At 53.1% G+C, this 19,336-nt stretch overlaps 1 protein-coding gene across 5 annotated transcripts in view; it reads right to left on the minus strand.

The window, feature by feature from the left end:
• UPF2 (UPF2 regulator of nonsense mediated mRNA decay) overlaps nt 1-19,336 on the minus strand; it is a 766,220-nt gene that overhangs the window by 20,721 nt on the left and 726,163 nt on the right. For 3 of the 5 annotated variants that reach the window (XM_069627785.1, XM_069627784.1, XM_069627786.1), the window contains exon 21: nt 458-578. The exons of 1 other annotated variant lie outside the window; for it this stretch is intronic. In XM_069627785.1, the coding sequence (XP_069483886.1) occupies nt 458-578 (121 nt within the window). Of the gene's footprint in view, nt 1-453; nt 579-19,336 lie in introns of those variants that run through there. One more of the 5 variants, XM_069627787.1, reaches the window with a different exon arrangement.

Below are 19,336 nucleotides of genomic sequence, written 5' to 3' on the forward strand. Positions count from 1 at the left end.
ATATGATGTAAAATTGACCAGTTCAAGCATCTTTTAAAAAAGAAAATTTTTCTTGGGTCATCACCATCACTGATCAGTTTTTTGAGGACTTACAAACTACCTGAAAGGGACTCAAATACCTTTGTGACTAGTGGCTGAGATGGAGCAAAAAGAAATTCTCTGATGAATTGCACCCCCAAATGTCCCTCCAGCCTGTTTTAGCAGCACACATTCTATTCCAAGGGTGCACATCTGAGAAAGGTTGTGACGATGCAAACAAAACTACTGTTACAAGCAAGTGACTCTTTAAAGTTCTGAGAAGAAGTGAGAGGTGGAGGTTTAAGGATTTAGTTCTAAGGCGTTGGAAGGAAAAATAGTGCTGGATATAAGAACAAGTCAAGAGTGGACCATTGATGTGCTGTGGGAAATTACTGCACATACACCCCCTTCCAAACAGAGAAATGAAGTAAAGTGTTACCTGCCACCTGTTTTAAAGATTAGATCAGCGTTTGGAGCTCCCTTTGGATGCTGGTAACGAGGTCGCCGCTCACGGTTAGTGTTTGCAGGAGCTGGTCGCTGGGCCAGAGACTGTAACATTTCTGAAATCAATAATAATTACTTTATTTGCTGTATTGCTCATTCCATTTATCCGTTGCTTGGGTGCAATAATGCAGTCCACATTACAGTCCTTTAAGAAAAAACATTTTAAATTTCGAAAACCTTTTTCTTCCCCAAAAATCCAAAACATTCAATGATTTTTATCTTCAAAAACAGCATCTAATAATTGAACACAGGCACTTGGCCACAATTTGAGTGCCCAGTTTATGTTCCAGTCGGCCCCTTTCAGTTCATTATAACCAGTACCACCAGTCTCTGGGTGGTCATCCTGACAAACTCATACCATCCTATTTCAGAGTATACGGCTAGTCTCCCTAAATCCTTGTGATCAGAAGGAAATTGCTTTCTCCTTTGGACGAGTCACTGTCTACCACATATGGGACTCAATATACTTCCAAAATGCACTTGTGCAATGTGTGGAACACCTTTTGCCACAATAGCTACTCCCAAGCATCATAGCCTCCTTTCTCATCAGATGGAAACACACTTCCAACAACAATACATGGCGTTAGGGAGATGTATCCTTTGTATGCTTCATCCCCTCCCCTAGTGAGACCCCCTGCACTTTTTGATGGACTTCTGGACCTTTTTCCCCTTTCTCTCCTGATTGAGGGGAACCTTTATTGCCTCATTCATTCTCATGATCTTTCTGTTTTCCCTTATACCGCTGGGTTTTACTTTCTTCCATATCTCTTAAAAGCATCTGTGTTACACGTTTGCAGCACACAGCACCCTATATGCAGTGTTCTGGGACGGTGACAGCGCTTCCATGATTGCCGCGAAGAAGAAGAATAAGAATGGCGGGAGCCACTCTGGGACTGACAACCCCGGTCCTCCACCGACGCAGAGAGTCGCCCCTCGAGTCGTCGGTGGACACCCCTTTGGACTTGGATTTTCCTGACTTACTGGGCTTAGAACCCCTACCTACCTGGAGCTTCCCCTTCCGCAAGGCCTTGGCAGTCAGCAACTGGCATTTCGAACAGTAGTCTGTGTCGTGCGACTCGCCCAAGCACCAAAAACAAATGCGATGCGGGGCGGTGATCGCATTTTCGACTTGCAGTCCCGGCAGTTCTTGAAGCCAGACCGCGAAGGCGGAGGGGTCGAAGAAAGAGACATCTCAACGATGCACACGATGCGCGCCGAGTTTCACGAAGCAACACGTTTGCGTAAAAAACGGAACTGAGGCTACGGGCACTGTGCATCCTATTTATAACATCCAGTGACGTTGCCCTCGACGGAGGCCTTCGAGGGACATCGACCCGACGTCGACGACGCAGGACGCCCTCTGCTGAAAAAGTTTCCAAAGTGCACAGCTGTGGACATTACATGTCAAAGATGTGGAATGCGTTGGAGGAAACAATTCATTCAAAACAAGCGTATAGGTGTAAGTGTGCACACTGAAGAAAAGGATGCAAGTGTGTGCAGTGAAATGAAAGAAATAAAGGAGAGCAAGAAGGGTTGCAGGAAGCACCTGAAGGAGAAAGGTTTAAAAGGAAGAGCAAGGAATAAAGAGAGGGGTTAGAGGTCAGAGTGGTTGTGCTTGGGAGGAGCAAAGAGGCCAGTGTTCTCGAAAGTCTCTGATACTATCCCATGTAAGAACTATACAGTGAAAAGTACATCCTGAATAGAGAACTTTGTTTGATTTAAAGGCTAAACAGGCCTAAGCTTGGGGAAGGGATTCCCTGAGAGGCCTGACTATAACTGTATTTTCTTTTTTTAATTGAAGGGTCCTGAGCTTGGGGAAGGGAACCCAGAGAAGTTGAAAGAGGAACGGTTATATTTCTTTTGTGGTGTTTGAACTTGGACAAGTTGAAGCTTGGGGAAGGGAACCCCACGGAACCCAAAGACACAAGGTATTTGAGAACATTGCAAGGGCTCTGTGGATAAGGTCTTACAAACAGCCCTTTTTTTATTGAACTTATTTTTGTGACGTTGACCAAACTACACCTGGTGAGAAGACCACCTGAAACCAACCTTTGTTTCCTATTTTCTGTTGAATCACTATCTTTCCTGCGTAGGGATCCTCTGTAGAGGAGAGGCACAGAGGACCCCTGCCAAGATTCTCTATTATTGGTATCGTGGTCGAGCAATCAAGGCCTAGCTTCTCAGGAGGTGATGCAGGCTGGTTCTTAAGTACAGTGTAGTCCCCAAGCACCCACAAAGGAATGTCCGCACACTGGATGGGTTAAAACACAGTCTTTATATAATCAATATTCAAAGTTATGTACAGTATCACGATAACTCACTATGTACTAGGAAAAATCGGCAATGGTAAATATACACAGTTCTAAAGTGGTACCACAAACGTTATCAGATCTCATTAAAGAGCATATGGTCAGAATGTCACACAGATCAAATAAAGGGAACCAACGATAGAAAACGGGAGGAAAGCAGTGGGTTGTAACAATCGGCAGATTACTGGTCCCGCTACCTAGACAGTTCTGTGTGGAGATCCCCGCCCCCAACCTGGGTAACCTGTAAAGCAAAGATGTATCACAAGCCCAGTCCATATTTTGTTCCCCCTAGACTTTCCAATAGTTCTGCAACCCCAAAGTACCTGGCGTTGTAGCGTTCCTCGTCGGGGAATCAACAACCCTTCTTGAGTGCCCTCCCTTTAAGGCAGGAATCACGGGTGGTCGAAGTCTGACGGAGAACAGGTGGAGCTACGACGGTGAAGTGGCCGCGTCGTTCCTAGCGGTGCTCGTTGGCGGGGAAGCGCAAACGTCCTGCGAGGAAGAGGCGTGCGGGGCACCTCGGTGTCGGCAGTTCTGGACCACAAAGAGTTGAACTGTGGCCCAGCAAGGCCGTCGAGTCGTCGGCGTCCCTGTGGTCTTTGGGTGGGGGGAAACCCACCGGTGGATGCTCCTCGGCGCATCGAAGGTCAGGCCTTCTCCAGCAGGATACAGCGGCGACGATGCGGACGAGAGCGTCCTTGGATCAATGAAGTTCTTAGGCAACGGGAGCACGGCGGCTCCAGTCGGCGACGGTGGTCGTCGACAGTGGACAACAGCCCGGGCACTTCTCCTTGGAGTTCCACAGCAATCCCCGTATCCGGTCGGCAGCCTTTCAAAGGTCTGTCTACCAGGGAGTTTATGCAACGATCAGCTGTGCACGATGGTCCCTCACCAGGTCCTCTCTGGGTCAGTCCTTGAAGGCACAGCAGCTTTCAGATTGCAAAGGAGAGCAACAGCAATTCTTCTCGTCCAGCATGGCTTCAAGATCAAGCTTCAGTTACTCCAGTTACTCGTCGTAGTGGACTTGGGCTTCTGAACACGATTCCTAGCAGTGAGAGGTCCCCAGATACACTGTTGATCTCCCATCCAATCCGATGGATCACACACAAGCATCCAATCACGACTAAGGCCATTCATGCAGGCAGGCAGCCAATCAGGCACACGGGGCATTCAGGCTATTCATTTCTCTCCAGACACTCACAACAAGTTATGTGCATTGGGACAAGTACCGAGCCATTCAACACCCCAAGCTGCATTCATACCGGTTTCGGGCAGGGCTGTCTCAACCATTGTGTCAAACACCACATACTAGACAGTCATAACACAGAATGCATATTCGTTGCACACTCCATTCACCCGGGTCCCACCCACAGGCGTACCCACAACATACGGTCGTTGAGAAGGCTCCAGCCAGTCTGGTCAGCACTTCCCCACACTACCATATAAGGAACTTCCACCCGACAGCCAGTCAGGGGGAAGGGACAGAGTCAGGGCTTCTCGGGACTTCGGGAAGATCAAGGTAACAGGCGATGGAAGACAAGAGGCCATGGGGGCCATTTTGTCTCCATCAGGAATCTACCGATTCCAACGACAGGGCCTGGGCATCCCAAAATGGAGGACGCCAGGGCACCCGTCAATTCAGCACGGAGCTGCCACCAGCCCGTACCCTGCTCTGTGGGTCACACACAGGTGCCCAAAAACCTACACTAGGGGCACAGGGTTGCACCCCTACCCATGGGTGTCATAAGGGTATCCCACGGGTCTGTTCACCAAACCAAAAGAGCTGCACCGCCAGGAGTCCCACATGAACTCCTGCGCGTAAAACACGACAGAACACACAATAAAAAGCAATAAAGGACAAGGATAGCAGTAAAGGACAAGGATACGGAGGCCCTGTCCCTCCGATGCATTTCCAGCATCACACAAACATCGACAGCATCTAGAACGATCAGTTAAGGGAACCATCCTTTTAGAGTTCGAGCCAGTTAGGCATTACGCAAACCCAGGAACCTTACTAAATAAAGGTTTTGAAACGAACATCTTTGAGTCTTTGTCTCTTTTGATGCCATGCCTGTCTCACATAAGGTAGAAGGCAAGGCGACCACTGGAACAGAAGATATGATGCTGAAGATTACCAGAGACGCCAGCAGACCCTTCCAGTAACCGTGAAGTGGCCACTGCTGTCCTGACCCCATTTTCTTATCGCCATAGGAGCTCCGAAGAGGATGACTCATTCCCTTTGGCTGGTTGGAACAACTAGCCCAAAGACAAAATGCAGATCGAACCATCCCGCACGGTGCTGTGATCTTCCTGGGCTGAAAACGTGAATATCAGGGGACCTCCGACCCCTTTGCAGTGCAACGTCTGAGTGAACAAATCTTTCCAGAACTTTGGTGAGCTCCAGTTGCACCTCCAGAGGCACGATCCCACTCATCCAAGTCCCCTCACCAGAGTGCAGGACTCCAGAATCAAGGAAGATCGACGGGTGGTAACCGTTCTCTGTTGGAGCTGATAAAAAGACACCAAAAGCGCAAACCACCAATGCCTGAGACCGAAGAACGCCTTGCTGAGGGTCCTTTCTTGCGACTGCTGCTGTGACATCCCAGTCAGAGTCCTTCCTTTCATCACCAGGCAGTTGGTGAGCAGGTGCAAGTGGATCTAGGTCACCGGCCTAAGCAACACCCACCTTCATAGCCCTGCCTCTTCCTTTCTGCTTTTAACTCATAGGTCAAGGGCATCCGAAGCAAAGGGCAGAAAAAGAAGAGGGCAATTCCTGTTTGGGCCTGTTCAGACCAGGAGGACCCAGGACCCAAAACCCTGCTCAGACAACAGGTAAGCATGCACCGACATGTGTTTTCTCCCTCTGTTCCCACAGGCCATCTCCACCATCATCTGGCAACATCAACATCTCTGGTGCTGGGGTGAGGACAGGTGCACTGTGGCACAGTAAGTTGAGCATTTGTAAAAGTTTTACTCTCGAGCTGTAGCGCGCGTATGTGTGCCCGCTCCGCCCTCTCTGTCCCGGTTGCTTCCTTGCTTGTTGGCCCTCCCACTGCGCTCCCATTGGTTGGCGGGCCCTTTAAAAATGGCAACCCAAGGCACTCCCAGATGCGGCAGCCCAGTCGGCCAAGTACCAGAGTCTAAGGACAGCTCCATTGGTGTCTGCCAGTGTCCGCCGTGGTCATAGTCTGCAGCCGTTGACCTGCTGCGACTGATCAGCGAAGTCAAATCTGGGTGTGTTGTATTGTGCTGTGCTCAAAAGAGGTAGCCTTTTCCCCTTCTGGGAAAGTCGAAGCTCAGTGTTTTTGCATTCCGGTAACGCTGGCATTGCTGCTGGTTCCCTCTAGGCTCCCACCTAGATCCGCCCCTCGCAAGGCTTGCCGTTCATTGTTGCGAGTTACTTGTTCCCCTCCTGTGTCTTCCTTTGTTGTGACCCCAGCCCCACTCCTCCTCCTGCCCCTGCGCATTCTGAGTTGTGTGCCACATGGCTGTGCATCTCTTCTCTCATCCCCTTCTCCACCTACCTCCTTCGCACTCCCTATTGTGCTCTCTGTCTCTCCCTTCTTCTCTAACTGCAACTCTATTTCCTACCCAATCCCTCTCATCAAGTCTGGAAGGAAGTTCAAGAGGGACATCCTGGCTTCCAACCAAGGCCTCCCTATCGCCAATACCTACACCAGTGCTTCCTCCAGACACACTCTCAGTGACATCCTCTTTGGTGTCCCCTCTCCATATGGTCTCTATTCTCTCTCCTTTCTCCTCCTCTCCCATTAACAGTGGCACTAGGTGGGAGGTCCTCTTGGTCCCCTTCCGACCCTCCAAAATCATCATTAATGTCTATCTGAACAGTACTGTCTTGGTTCAGGGCCCTCCACCCAATATCCTCATTTTTGATAGGCGTTTCCTGCGTTTTATCAACTTCTTCCCTTCTCCTGCTACTCCTTCCGCCACCTCTCTGGGACACTCATCTTCCTCCTCTGCCCACCCTCGGGCCCTCTACCACCTCTGCAGTGTGTACCTCAAGCCTGTACCCCTCCACAGAAGTGTTTCAAATGTGGCAACCTGCTCCACGTCGCTACTCTCAACTCTTGTTCTGCTGTCAAACATTCCTGACATCTGTCACCTCCTTGAAGATCTCTACCTAGATGCCCTTGCTCTCACTGAGACATGGCTTATGGCCAGTTCGGTCACAAGCTTTGACACTCTCCTCCCTGTGGGCTACAAGATGCTCTCCGAACCCAGAACCAACCGTCTAGGGGGTGGAGTAGCCCTGATCTTTCTGGAGTGGGTCCCGGCCTCTGTCATCCCTACGCAGGCCTACTCCTCCATTGAATGCCTGGTCTGCAGACTCCATCTCTCCTGGCCTCTCCAACTGTGGCCACCATCTACAGGCCACCTCGCCCTCTTCCTCTCTGAATGGGCCGACCTCTCCTCTTCTCTCCTTGCCTCCTCTTCTCAACTTCTCATCAGAGATCTCACAATCCACCTGGATGCTTCTAATCCATCCTCTGGGCTTTTCTGCAACCTCTGCGACACACTCTCTTTCTATTCTGCCCTCTGGCCAGTCACACTCTGCCAGACATACGTTCAATGTTCTCATCACCTTAGGCATCCCCCCTCTCTAACCCTCTCACCACTCCTCTCTTGGTCTGACCACTTTCTACTCTCCTCTCATCTGAAACTCTCTATCCCTCATTCAAAGCGCCCCCAGCACTGCCACCTACTTTTGCGGTCATTCGGCCCATGAAGCTTGTTGTCAGTGGATGCCTTTGCCTCTACTTTCTCTGCTCCTCCTACTCCTGTGGCTGACTCGCACCCTGACAGAGCCCTTTCTAATCTGCATCTTTTTTATGTCGAACACCCTGGACATCCTTGCCCCGGTAATGAGAATGCGGCTGAAGCATACCTCCAAGTGCAACTCTTGGTATGATTCCGACCTCTCTGTCCTAAAACCCAAGTGCAGGGTGGCTGAGAGGAAGTGGAGGGCTTCGGGCGCATCCTCTGAAAAACTGGCCTGCCGCCTGCTCCAAAGGCAATGCAGACTCTGTCCTGTCCAAGAAGAGAGCACACATTCAAGCCTGCGTCTCTGTGGCCTCTAACACCAAAGCCAAACTCTTTAAAATCTGCAAGGAACTGGCCAAATCTGTTGCAGTCTCTACCTCTCCTGTCCCTCCCAGGGCCTCTGTACGGCTCTGGCCTCTCTCTTCTCTGCTAAAACTTAGGACATTCTGTCCTCCATCTCCTCGTACTCTCCCTCTCTCGGCACCCCTTGGGCCATCACCACCTCCTTTCGCCTCTCTCTCTCTCTGACAACACCCGACCAGGTTTCTAGACAAGTCCAATCTATTAAAGTGTCATCCAAACAGGTGCTCCCCCATACTCCTCCAGAACCATCAAGGACCATATTGACAACGTTGCTCCAGCCTTGCCCGAATTCTGTAATCACTGTCACCACTGGAACTTTCCCATCTCCTATTTTGCACTCCCTTGTGCACCCCCTCCTCAAGGAGTCTGCCGAACCTACCTGCCCGGCAAACTATCGCCCAATCTCCATCACGCCTTTCCTGGGCAAACTCTTGGAAAAGCTGGCCATCTCCAAGCTCACTATCCACACTGAATCTGTTGGTTGTCTCTGTTATCAGTCTGGCTTCAGAGGTGCCAGAGGCACGGAAACTACTCTCCTGAACACCCGTGAAGATCTGCTCTCTAACCTTGATTCCAGCATTTCTTCTGTCCTCATCCTTCTTGATCTTTCCTCTGCTTTCGACAAAGTCAACCATGCCATCCTGATCGACACCATGAGAACCTGGGTATCACGGATCAGGCCCTCGAGTGGCGGACCTCCTTCTACTTGGACCGCCTCTCCCAGGTCCAACTTGGTCCCTTTCTCTCTGCCACCTCTCTCTCTACCTGTGGCATTCCCACATGGCTCTATCCTCTCAACTTGGTTTTTCAACCTCTACATGGCCCCTGATCTCTAGTTTCGCCTTTAACTTTCAGTGTTATGCGGATGACACCTAGCTCTCTTTCACGCTCCCCTGAGCCTCATCGTCTCCATTGCTCATTCCGGACTATCCGCGATTCAGGATTGGTCTGCCTCCAACGATTTCCGCCTTAATGCCAGTAAGACAGAGATCCTTCTCATTGGGACCCCCAACCCCTGCTTTCCCTCTATCACTCTGGCAGCCCACATTGGGCTCTCTTCCTTCACCTTCCTGCGAGGCAAAAAACCTTGGTGTCATCTTTGACTCCACTCTCTTTCTCTCCACACATCGCAGACGTCACCAAGTCGTCCCACTACCAGCTAGACCGCCTCAAAAGGATTCTTCCCTTTCTCAATTTCCCCAAGAAGCTCACGGTCTCCAAAGCCCTGGTTCTCTCTAGGCTGGACAACTGGAACAGCCTTTAAGGAAAAAGGGCTGCAAAATGACCAAAGGACTACATTTCCCATGATTCTATGGGATTGAATGACCCAGCGCATGCGCAGGCTCGCGCATGCTATTGCTCTTCCTCTGCCTGTGCTGCCTGTTGGTGATTGTTGGCGTGGCAGGCACGGGCCGGAAGAGAGCAGGTATTCAGCATTGAATGGACCCAGACAGGCGCTGAGGAGAAGCGTGGTCTGGGACTCTATGGACCTGGGCCCATGCGGTGAGGTGGCATGTTCCAGGAAGACTGTCCCTCATTGAGGGAACGGAGCACATCACGGCGGTGTGACCGTCCAAAGCGGGGGAATCATTTCCAGGTGAGGTGCTGGCGAACCCCCCCATGCCTCAGTTAAATGCAAGCGGGGAGTGTGGGAGTGTTTGGAGGGTGTTACCAGCCATTTCCTGATGCAGCTCGCACAGTGCGTTTGTTTTCACATGCGCTACTTACCAGCACGCAGCAAAGAGTTATTACACGTGCGATTGAGTGTCGTGCGATTGAGCGTCGCACGTGTGTACCATGGCAACACTTCTCAGGAACTCAGGATGGGCAAACCGTGGAAAGCAGAATCTTACCATTCTGAACATTGGAACGTTTCTTTGTGTTCAGAATAAACACGAGGGACGCGGAACAAGTTACTTACCTGTAACTGTTGTTCTCCAGCATGGGTCTGGCATGGATTCACATGCTCATGAATATTCCCCGTCAGGCTGGGAATCCTCGGTAAAGAAAAAACCAGTATCAGTTTAGTTTCTGATCTGACTTTCGTAGTAATAACCAATCACTGGTCTCTGCGTCATACTGACCACAGCCAATGACTGCCCTCTACCTAAGCCCCACCTATGGCAGCCATCTTCAGATTTGGAAGCACGTGAAGTGGCAGTATGACCAAGTGAAGAGCCGCAGAGGGGTAGGCGGGAGGGTTCGCATGTGAATCCATGCCAGACCCATGCTGGAGAACAACAGTTACAGGTAAGTAACTTGTTCCTTCTCCAGCATGGGGTCTGGCATGGATTCACATGCTCATGAATAAAGAATACATAGCAGTACACACATGCACAACCACGGGAGGTGGCAAAGGCTCAATATTAAGCATCACATCAAACTCAACATTAAGCATCTTACCTCCTCACCAGGCTCACCTCAGGCGAACAGGTTGCGCAGCACTGCTTGGCCGACCCTGGACTCCTCCCTGGAATCCCGGTCGACGCAGTAGAATTTCGTGAAGGTGTGCGTCGACCTCCACGTAGCAGCCCTGCATATGTCCAGCAGGGGCACACCAGATAGGAACGCCGTGGTAGCTGCGATCGCTCTGGTGGAATGGGCTCTCGGACGGCCAGGCAGCGGTCGGTTTGCCAACCGATGACAGTACATGATACAGCCGGAGAGCCATCTGGAAATGGAAGCCTTCGAGAGAGCCTTCCCCTGATTGACAGGTCCAAAGTTCACAAAGAGTTGTGACGTCTTCCGAAAACACTTCGTGCGGTCCACGTAGAACTTCAGCGCTCTAGCCACATCCAGCGAGTGCAAAGTCCTCTCAGCCGGCGACGAAGGCGACGGGAAGAACACAGGCAACACCAAGGGTTCGTTGAGATGGAAGTCCGACGGTACCTTGGGCATGAAGGAGGGGTGCGTCCTGAGCACTACCCTCGTGTCGTGAAAAGTCAAGTACGGGGCCTTGCAGGAAAGGGCCTGGATCTCTCCCACTCGTCGTGCGGAGGTGATGGCCACAAGAAACGCTGTTTTCCACGACAGAAATTTCAACGGAGCTGAGTGCAGAGGCTCGAACGGAGGTCCCATGAGCTTGGTCAGCACCACGTTGAGCTCCCACGCCGGGGCCGGAGCCTTCACCGGCGGGAACGATCTGAACAGTCCCTTCATGAACTCTTTCACCAGACGATGAGACCACAAGGACGTCCGCCCCGTGGTTCTGGTGTATCGGGAGATCGCAGCAAGATGAATCTTGATGGACGCGTGTGCCAGTCCAGCTTTGGCCAGCGTCAGCAGGTACGGCAGTACTTGGGGGGCCGTAATCCGTAGAGGGTTAATCTTCTGTGCGTGGCACCAGACAGAGAACCTCTTCCATTTGTGTCCGTAGCATTTAAGAGTCGAGGACGCCCTGGCCTTTGCAAGAACCTCTCTGCAGTCGGCCGGTATGTCGTATCCTCCAAACTCTAGCGCTGCAGGAGCCAGGCCTGCAGGTTCAGCGATTTCGGGTCGTGGTGGAGGATGGCGCCTCCTTCTCTGGAGAGTAGATCCGCGTCCACCGGCAGCTTGATTGGCGGGGACGCCGACAAGTCCAGAAGGTCCGGGAACCATATCTGCCTCGGCCACGCAGGTGCGACGAGGATCATCCTGCACCGTGACCTCTTGAGCTGGTTGACGAGCCGGATTAGCAGTGGCAAAGGAGGGAACGCGTAGAGGAACAGGCCCTCCCAGGGGAACGAGAAAGCATCGCCCATGCTCCTTGCCTGGGGAAACCTGCTGGCGAACCTCCGGCACTTGGAGTTCGTCGCCGTCGCGAACAGGTCGATCTGGGGTGTGCCCCACCGTCGGAAGAGGCGATCCACTAGATCCTGCCGTAGCTCCCACTCGTGGCACGAGCGCAGCTCCCTGCTGAGTGAGTCGGCGATGGTATTTTTTATCCCTGCCAGATGAAACGGCACCAGAAATATCCTTTGGGCGATGGCCCAATGCCACAGGTCCTGCGCCTCCTTGGACAGTGCTGGGGGACCTGGTTCCGCCCTGTTTCCTGATGTAAAACATGGTGGTGGTGTTGTCGGTGAAGATCCTCACCACCTTGCCCTTGAGGGACGGAAGGAAGGACCTGAGGGCCCAAAACACTGCACGGAGCTCCAGGACGTTGATATGTAGGGATTTCTCCGTCGGGAGCCAAAGGCCTCTTGCGTGCAGATTTTCGGTGTGCGCTCCCCACCCTTCCAGGGAGGCATCCGTGGTCACTGTCTCCTGGTGGGCTGGGGTCTGGAAGTCCAAGCCCGCCGTCAGATGCACGCGGGTGCCCCACCACCGGATCGCTCGTCGGAAACTCTCGTCGAGTGTGATCCTTTCCTCGAAGCTGCCCGTCGTTTGGATCCAGCGCGCGTCCAGGAACTCCTGCAACGGGCGCATCCGGAGCCTGCACATGGGAATGAGGTAGATGCAGGAAGACATCATTCCGAGGAGGGACTTGATGGACCTCACCTTGGCCGCGTCGGCCACCAACATCCGCTGCACCTTGCCCAGGATGGTCCTGGTCCTCTCCTCCGACGGGGAGGCCAGAAGGGACACTGTGTTGAGCCTCGCTCCCAGAAACAGAGCGTCTTGCGCGGGTACCAGGTGGGATTTGGCGTAGTTCATGGAGAATCCCAGGTCCGTGAGAAGTTGGACCGTCCTTGCCGTGTGAACCACGGCGAGCTCCCTCGTCTTGGCTCGGATGAGCCAGTCGTCCAGGTAGGGGTAGACGTGGACCCCCTCGCGGCGCAGCTGCGCCGCCACCGGTGCGAGGCACTTGGTGAATACTCTGGGTGCCGACCGTAGTCCGAAGGGGAGGGCTTTGAACTGGTAATGACGCCCTTGGACCACAAACCTGAGGAATTTTCGGTGCCCCTTTAGGATGGGAATATGGAAGTAGGCATCCTCCAAATCCAACGACGACAGGAAGTCTCCTTCCTCCAGCTGACCCAGGACGTGCTGGAGGGTGACCATCCGGAACTTCTGCGTCTTGATGAACTTGTTCAGACGTCGCAGGTCCAGGATGGGGCGCCATCCCCCCGTCTTCTTCTTCACGAGGAAGTATCTCGAGTAGACTCCGGAGCCCCGAAGCCTCTTTGGGACGAGTTCGATGGCGCCCTTCCTGAGCATTGCTTTTACCTCCAGGAGAAGTTGAGGGACGTGAAGTTCTTTCCTGGCCACGGGGGGGGACGCGCGGGCACCTTCTCTGGAACTCGAGCGCGTGGCCCCGGGCCAAGGCGTCCAGCACCCAACGGTCGGTGGAGATGGACTCCCACACGCTGACGAAGCTCGCCAGCCGGCCTCCCACCGGGGTGCTTCGGTGGGGGCCCGACCCCACGGCCAGTTCAATCCTGCTTCGACGAGGCTTTGCCGCCTTGACCTCCTTGGCGACGGCGGTGGGGTCCGCCAGACTTGCCTCGTCCTCTGTAGGCCTCCTGAGACGACGAGCGGGCCGCTTGACGGTAGGTGGAGAAACCGCCGCCGGAACCTTTGGAGGCGCCCTTGCCTCCGCTGCTCCGAAAGGGCGTCCGTCGTTGTTGCAGAACTCCCAGGGCCCGGGCCGTCTCAGTGTCCGCTTTAATGGCCTGAAGGGAATCGTCCACTGTTTTGCCAAACAGGTCGTTCCCATCGAAGGGCATGTCCAGGACTCTGGTCTGAACGTCTTTACGGAAGTCCGTAGCCTTGAGCCATCCACGCCGCCTAAGGCAAACGCCGTTGCCCAACTGGCGGAACCCAGTGTCGGCGATGTCCGTCGCAACGGTAATGGCGTGGTAAAGCCACCTCACCTTCCTGCAGGATCTCCAGGGCCTCTGTCCTCTTGTCGTCCGGCAGGAAGTCCAGCAGGGGAGCCAATTTGTACCAGAGCTCCCTGTCGTAGCGGGCCACGATAGCCAAGGCGTTGGCCGCTTTAATCGTCGTCGCTGCCGACGAGATGACTCTGCGTCCCATAGCGTCCAATTTCTTTCCCTCACCGTCCGGTGGGGAAGTCGATGTGGACGCCGCACCCCCCCCCGCTTTCTTCCTGGCAGCCGCGGAGACGACGGAGTCCGGGGTAGGCTGCGCCCGGAGGCACAGGGGGGCCGTGTCCGGGACCCGGTACTTCTTCTCGTACCGGTCTCTTCTAGCTGGCGTCGTGGAAGGGTTCTTGAGGAGGGTGAGGCCCTCATCCCAAATGTCGTCCAATAGAGGCACTGAGAGGACCGTCTTCCTCTTGGCCTCGCGCCGCTGATAAAGGAAACCTTCCTTCTTCTTCTCCTCAGGGCAGAGTTGAAAAAGCTCGGATGCCCTGGTGATCATGGAGTGGAACGATCCAATCTCGTCGGGCGGAGAAGCCCTGGTGGGAGGCGACGACGGTACATCCTCGTCGTATACCTCGTCGTCCGTACCCGTCGCTGCCGTGTCAGTCCCCGTCTCATCCCCTCGGGTGGACGGGGAGGAGGGCTGGACGGGGCGCGACGGCTGAAAAGGAGGTGGAGGGTGGATCCTTCTTTTCTTAGTAGGGGGAACACCAGAAGGTCCCGGTTCTGGGTCCCCCGACGGGAGAGGTTCCTCCGTCGGCAGCGGTAGTCTCGTCCTTATCTCTGAGCATAAGGACTGTATAGCCAACAAAATGGCCGCCGAGTTGTCTTGCGGTGCTGGCAGAGGGGAATCCGACGGGCGATCAGGGGCCCCGTCGGTACCCTCGACGATGTCGTCGTCACCTGCGTCGGGATCCATCCCGACGGGCCGGTCTTCTTCCACGCCGAGGCCGTGGCTTAAGACCTCGACCAGTTCCTCCTCCGAGGTTGAAGCCGAATCTACGACAACGCCCTGCCCCCCCTTTCTCTTCCCCTCGGGGGATTTCACGGGGGTCCTATCTATGGGCACAAAAGAGGACTCCCTCCGAGGTGGCAGGGAGACTCTGAGCCCCGAGGTCGCCACCACTGGTGTAGCCTGCACAGGCTGAGCCAGGGCCGCCGCGACAGTTTCGATAGAGGGCTTGGCCGGATGGATTAAGGCCTTCACCACCTTAGGTGCGCTCACCGCCTTATCCTTGAGGGGGGGGACACCGCCTCGCTCCCCCTCCGATGGGGCCTTCGAGCTCGACCGGGGCCTCTCCAGGAGCTTCGCCGGGTGCTCGGCCTTCCTCTTACCCGACCCAGAGCGTTGGCTCGTGGTTGATGGTGCCGGGGAGGGTGCGCCCTGCCTGGCGCCCGTAGAGCCCGACCGTTCGGCGCTCCCGGTGCCAGCGGACTCGCGGTGCTTGGCCTTATGTTGGACCCCCGTCGCCGGGGCGTCCTCAAAGGTCTTAGAAGACCGCTCAGATTTCTTCTTCTTCTTCTCGCCGGACGGGCTCTTCCCTTCTAGCCAGTTGGCGAGACGTTGATGGCGGTCCTTCATGGTCCGCTCCGACATGTTGCCGCAAAACGCACAGTCCTTCTCCACGTGCATCTTGTCCTCATGTAGGCAGTAGAGACAAAAAGAGTGTTCGTCCTCCTTGAAGACGTTCTGCAGCTGGCATCCAGGGCAGACCCTGAACAGCTTTCCGGGCGTCGAGCTTCCCTTCTCCTGGGCCATGACCGGGCCTGAGAAACTTCTGGAGTCCTCCAAAAGCGTAGCTCGACGAAATCTTCACCCTTGAGGGGCGCAGACGAATCCGACACGGGTCCCCGTTGATCGGATAGAGAGTCGGTGGAGCTTGAGGCTCTTTTGACCGAAAAAACGACGTTTTTGAGAAAAAACGTGAAAAAATAGCACTAACGCTCGAGAGCAATAGCACGAGGATCCCAACACATGAACGTGCGGTAAAAATCTGAAGATGGCTGCCATAGGTGGGGCTTAGGTAGAGGGCAGTCATTGGCTGTGGTCAGTATGACGCAGAGACCAGTGATTGGTTATTACTACGAAAGTCAGATCAGAAACGAAACTGATATTGGTTTTTTCTTTACCGAGGATTCCCAGCTTGACGACGGGGAATATTCATGAGCATGTGAATCCATGCCAGACCCCATGCTGGAGAATTATGTTTGTGGCTGCTTGCTCTTGTCCCATTCCATGTGTTGCTGCACGTTGCTCGCTTAAAAAGCATTCCTATGAAAGTAGCCTCTTCTAGGTGATACGGCAGGAGGTTTTCATTGACCAATGGGGTACTATGCTGTTGCACGATACATGTCTGCTGTTTTTGTGCTTTTGTCATTTCCATGTTGTATGCTACTGCAGTCATCAAGAGACCCTTGATAACCCTTTATGTGCTTATGTTAGTTGCTGGCTTAGGTGTGAGAGACAGGGGTTTGGGGGCAATATCCTAATCAAGAAGTGCGTTTGCCTAGCGTTGGGAGTAGGGTTAGGAGGTTTTTACACTGTTCAAGATCATGTGTGATTTAGCAGGTTTCTTCCCCTATGTTCCCCGTACCCATCCAATTTAAGAACCCTAAACCTCTTTCCGTTGATCCTAACACCCCTACCTATCCATAACCTCTCCCTAACCCTCTTCCCCCATTGGCTGCCTCGAGGTTACCTGTGTATGCTAAAATCAGGAGCCCGTGCCAACCAAGGTCGGAGGGGTCAACTACATTTGACTTCCGTGGCTAGAAAGAAGTTGTGTGATACTCCAGGGGTGTGACGCAGCCTCTTAATCTGCATTCCTCTACTCTCTGCCCTGTACAACTAATCTAGAACAGGACTGCAAGACTTATCCTTGGCCTCAAGCCCAGGGACACCGTATCTCTCCAGCCCTGAAATCTCTCCACTGGCTCCCGGTGGCTGCAAGGACTAAGTTCAAGATCCTGTGCATTGTCCACAAGGCTTTCTGGGGGCGGGGCTGGGGCCTGCACTACATCCAACACTTTCTTCCAAGATGCCTTCCTTCTCGAGCCCTTCGCTCAGCTACCTCAAACTCTGAGGCTCAGAAGCTTTTCCAGGCAGAGAGTGGTAGTGGGGGGAGGTAGTAGATCTCTCTCCTCTACAGGTGCCTCCCTCTGGAATGGCCTCCCAGCTCCTCTCAAACTTGAGCCGAACCACCCGAAGTTGGGGAAACCGCTCAAAACCTTACTCTTCTCCTCTGCTTTCGCTCTCTCCCTCCCCTGCTGACCTACCTGTCTGCTGTACTGACTGGTTGCTTGGCTATCCTCAGTCTTACTGGGTACCAGGCTCTTTCTTGATCAGTTACCCTTGCACTGCCTCCGGGCAGCATGACCTGAAGGACAGTGATTGGTTATAGAGGAGACAAGCAGTTTTCAGTCTAAAGCAAAACTGCTTTCTTTTTTTATGCAGACTCCCAGCCTGACAACAGGGAATATTCATAAGCATCTGAATCCATGCCAGACCCCATGATGGAGAAATGAGTAATCAAATATTCTTTCAAACCTAGCCAAAGACTGTACTCTAAGTGGGGATCATTTTGCCAAGGCACTCAACGCCTAGATGTTGGCACCCAGTGCTGTATTGGGTAGCAGGGGAGTGCAGTTTTCTGGCCATGAGACAATGGGTGTGCAGTGGCAGGATGTTGGAGGCTCTCTACCAGCTATGGAAGGTGCAGTCGGTCAAAGGTCTTTCACCAGTATCAAAGTCACTATGGCATTAGTGAAAATTTCCCATCTTCAGTCCGAATTCCTACCACTGTTCCAGAAAAGGTTCTAGAGAATGGCATCAGAGAGTGGACAAGAGTACATGATTAGTCCTCTGACAACTAAGCTCGGGAACTGCAACATTTTTGCCAAGATGAGGATGAGCAATGGTTATTGGAGGATAAGGAGCTCTAAGAGTGACAACATACTCACTGGTAACATTTGATTTATTTGCATATGGTTAACAAAAGCAACCTTTTCAAAAAAGAAACAAATAAAAAATGAATAGTTACTCACCGTATTGACTAACGCTAACGTACTCTTAGAACATAGTCCCCTTTCCTCCATACTGTATGGGTGTCCCTCGCGAAGGAAGGAGGACAACCTTTTTCACCAGAAAAAAATCTTCCCCCCCTTAAAATTTAGAGGCACGGCCCTTGGAGCATGCGCTCGCCTGACTCCACCCACCGGCGCCATTCAGTCCCCCTTGACGCGTCGACAATGATCAGTATTGCCTAATGACACCACTATTACTACGGGGGAGGATGGTGGGACGTATGAAGGAAAGGGGACTAAGAGTATGTTAGTCACTATGGTGAGTAACTATTAATACTCTTACGTCCCGTCCCCTTTCCTCCATACTGTTTTGGCGATTACAACTTAATGTAGCCCGAGGGTGGAGAGGAGCCCCTCCTTAAGAAAACAGGTTTCTCAAAACCGCATGCCCGAATGCCGCATCTGACCTAGAGACGGCATCCAAACAGTAGTGTTTACAGAAAGCCGGAGGGGTGACCCAGATAGCTGCCCTACTGATGACCTGCCGCGGCACATGCCATTGGAACACGATGGCCGTGGCCTTGGCTCTGATCGTATGGGCATGCAAGTTTGCTGACACTGGTTTGTGCGGCCCCTAAAAGGCCTCCTTAACGGCAGCAACCATCCACCTTGCTATGGAGGCCTTGGATGCCTGATAACCGGTCCTCGAGACACCAAAAGTGACAAACAAGGTGTTCCACTTGCGGAAGTCCTTGGTTCTGTCCAGGTAGTATTTCAGCGCGCGTCTTGACATCCACACTGTGAAAGACCCTGTGAGGCTCGTCGTTGGGGCTGGCGAAGAAAGTGGGTAAGACTATTTCCTCGTTGAGATGGAAGGAGGAGGTCACCTTGGGTAGGAAAGCAGGGCGTGTCTTGTCTCTGAAAAGTGGTGTAGGGTTCAGATGCCACCTGAGCCTGGATCTCGCTGACTCTGCGAGCTGAGGCGAGGCCCACGAGCAGAGCTGTCTTTATGTGACCAGCCTGATGTCCGCAGACGCCATAGGCTCAAAAGATTTGTGCACCAAGGCGCCCAATACTACATTGAGGCAAACTGTTCGCATTTCCAGTTGTCCTGGGAGGCAAATAAAGCCACCTGGAGATGCCCGCCCTGAGGAAGAAATTCTTCAGTACCAGGTCATTCAATTGCCACTCTTAATTGTCCGCCCCCAGTCTGCTGAGCATGTCCGCCTCCAGGTTGGATTCCCCCGGGAGGTGGACAGCCATGAGGTAGATATTTTCCAGAGCCCATTCTCACATTTCCACTGCTAGGTTGCACAACGGAGGGGATCTGGTGCCCCCTTGCTTGTTGACATAGTACATGCTGGTGGAGTTGTCTGTCTGGATAAGAACTGTCTTGCCCTCGAAAAGAGGGAGCAAGGCCTTGATGGCTAACCATATGGCCTTCAATTCTAGCCAATTGATGTGGGACTCCTGCCGAGTCTAGACTCCATGGATGTTGTGGCTGTCCAGCCCTCTAGGGAAGAGTCCGTA

This window comes from Ambystoma mexicanum, chromosome 12 (assembly GCF_040938575.1).
Source record: "Ambystoma mexicanum isolate Mex_15411 chromosome 12, UKY_AmexF1_1, whole genome shotgun sequence".
In the NCBI taxonomy this organism is placed as follows: Eukaryota; Metazoa; Chordata; class Amphibia; order Caudata; family Ambystomatidae; genus Ambystoma; species Ambystoma mexicanum.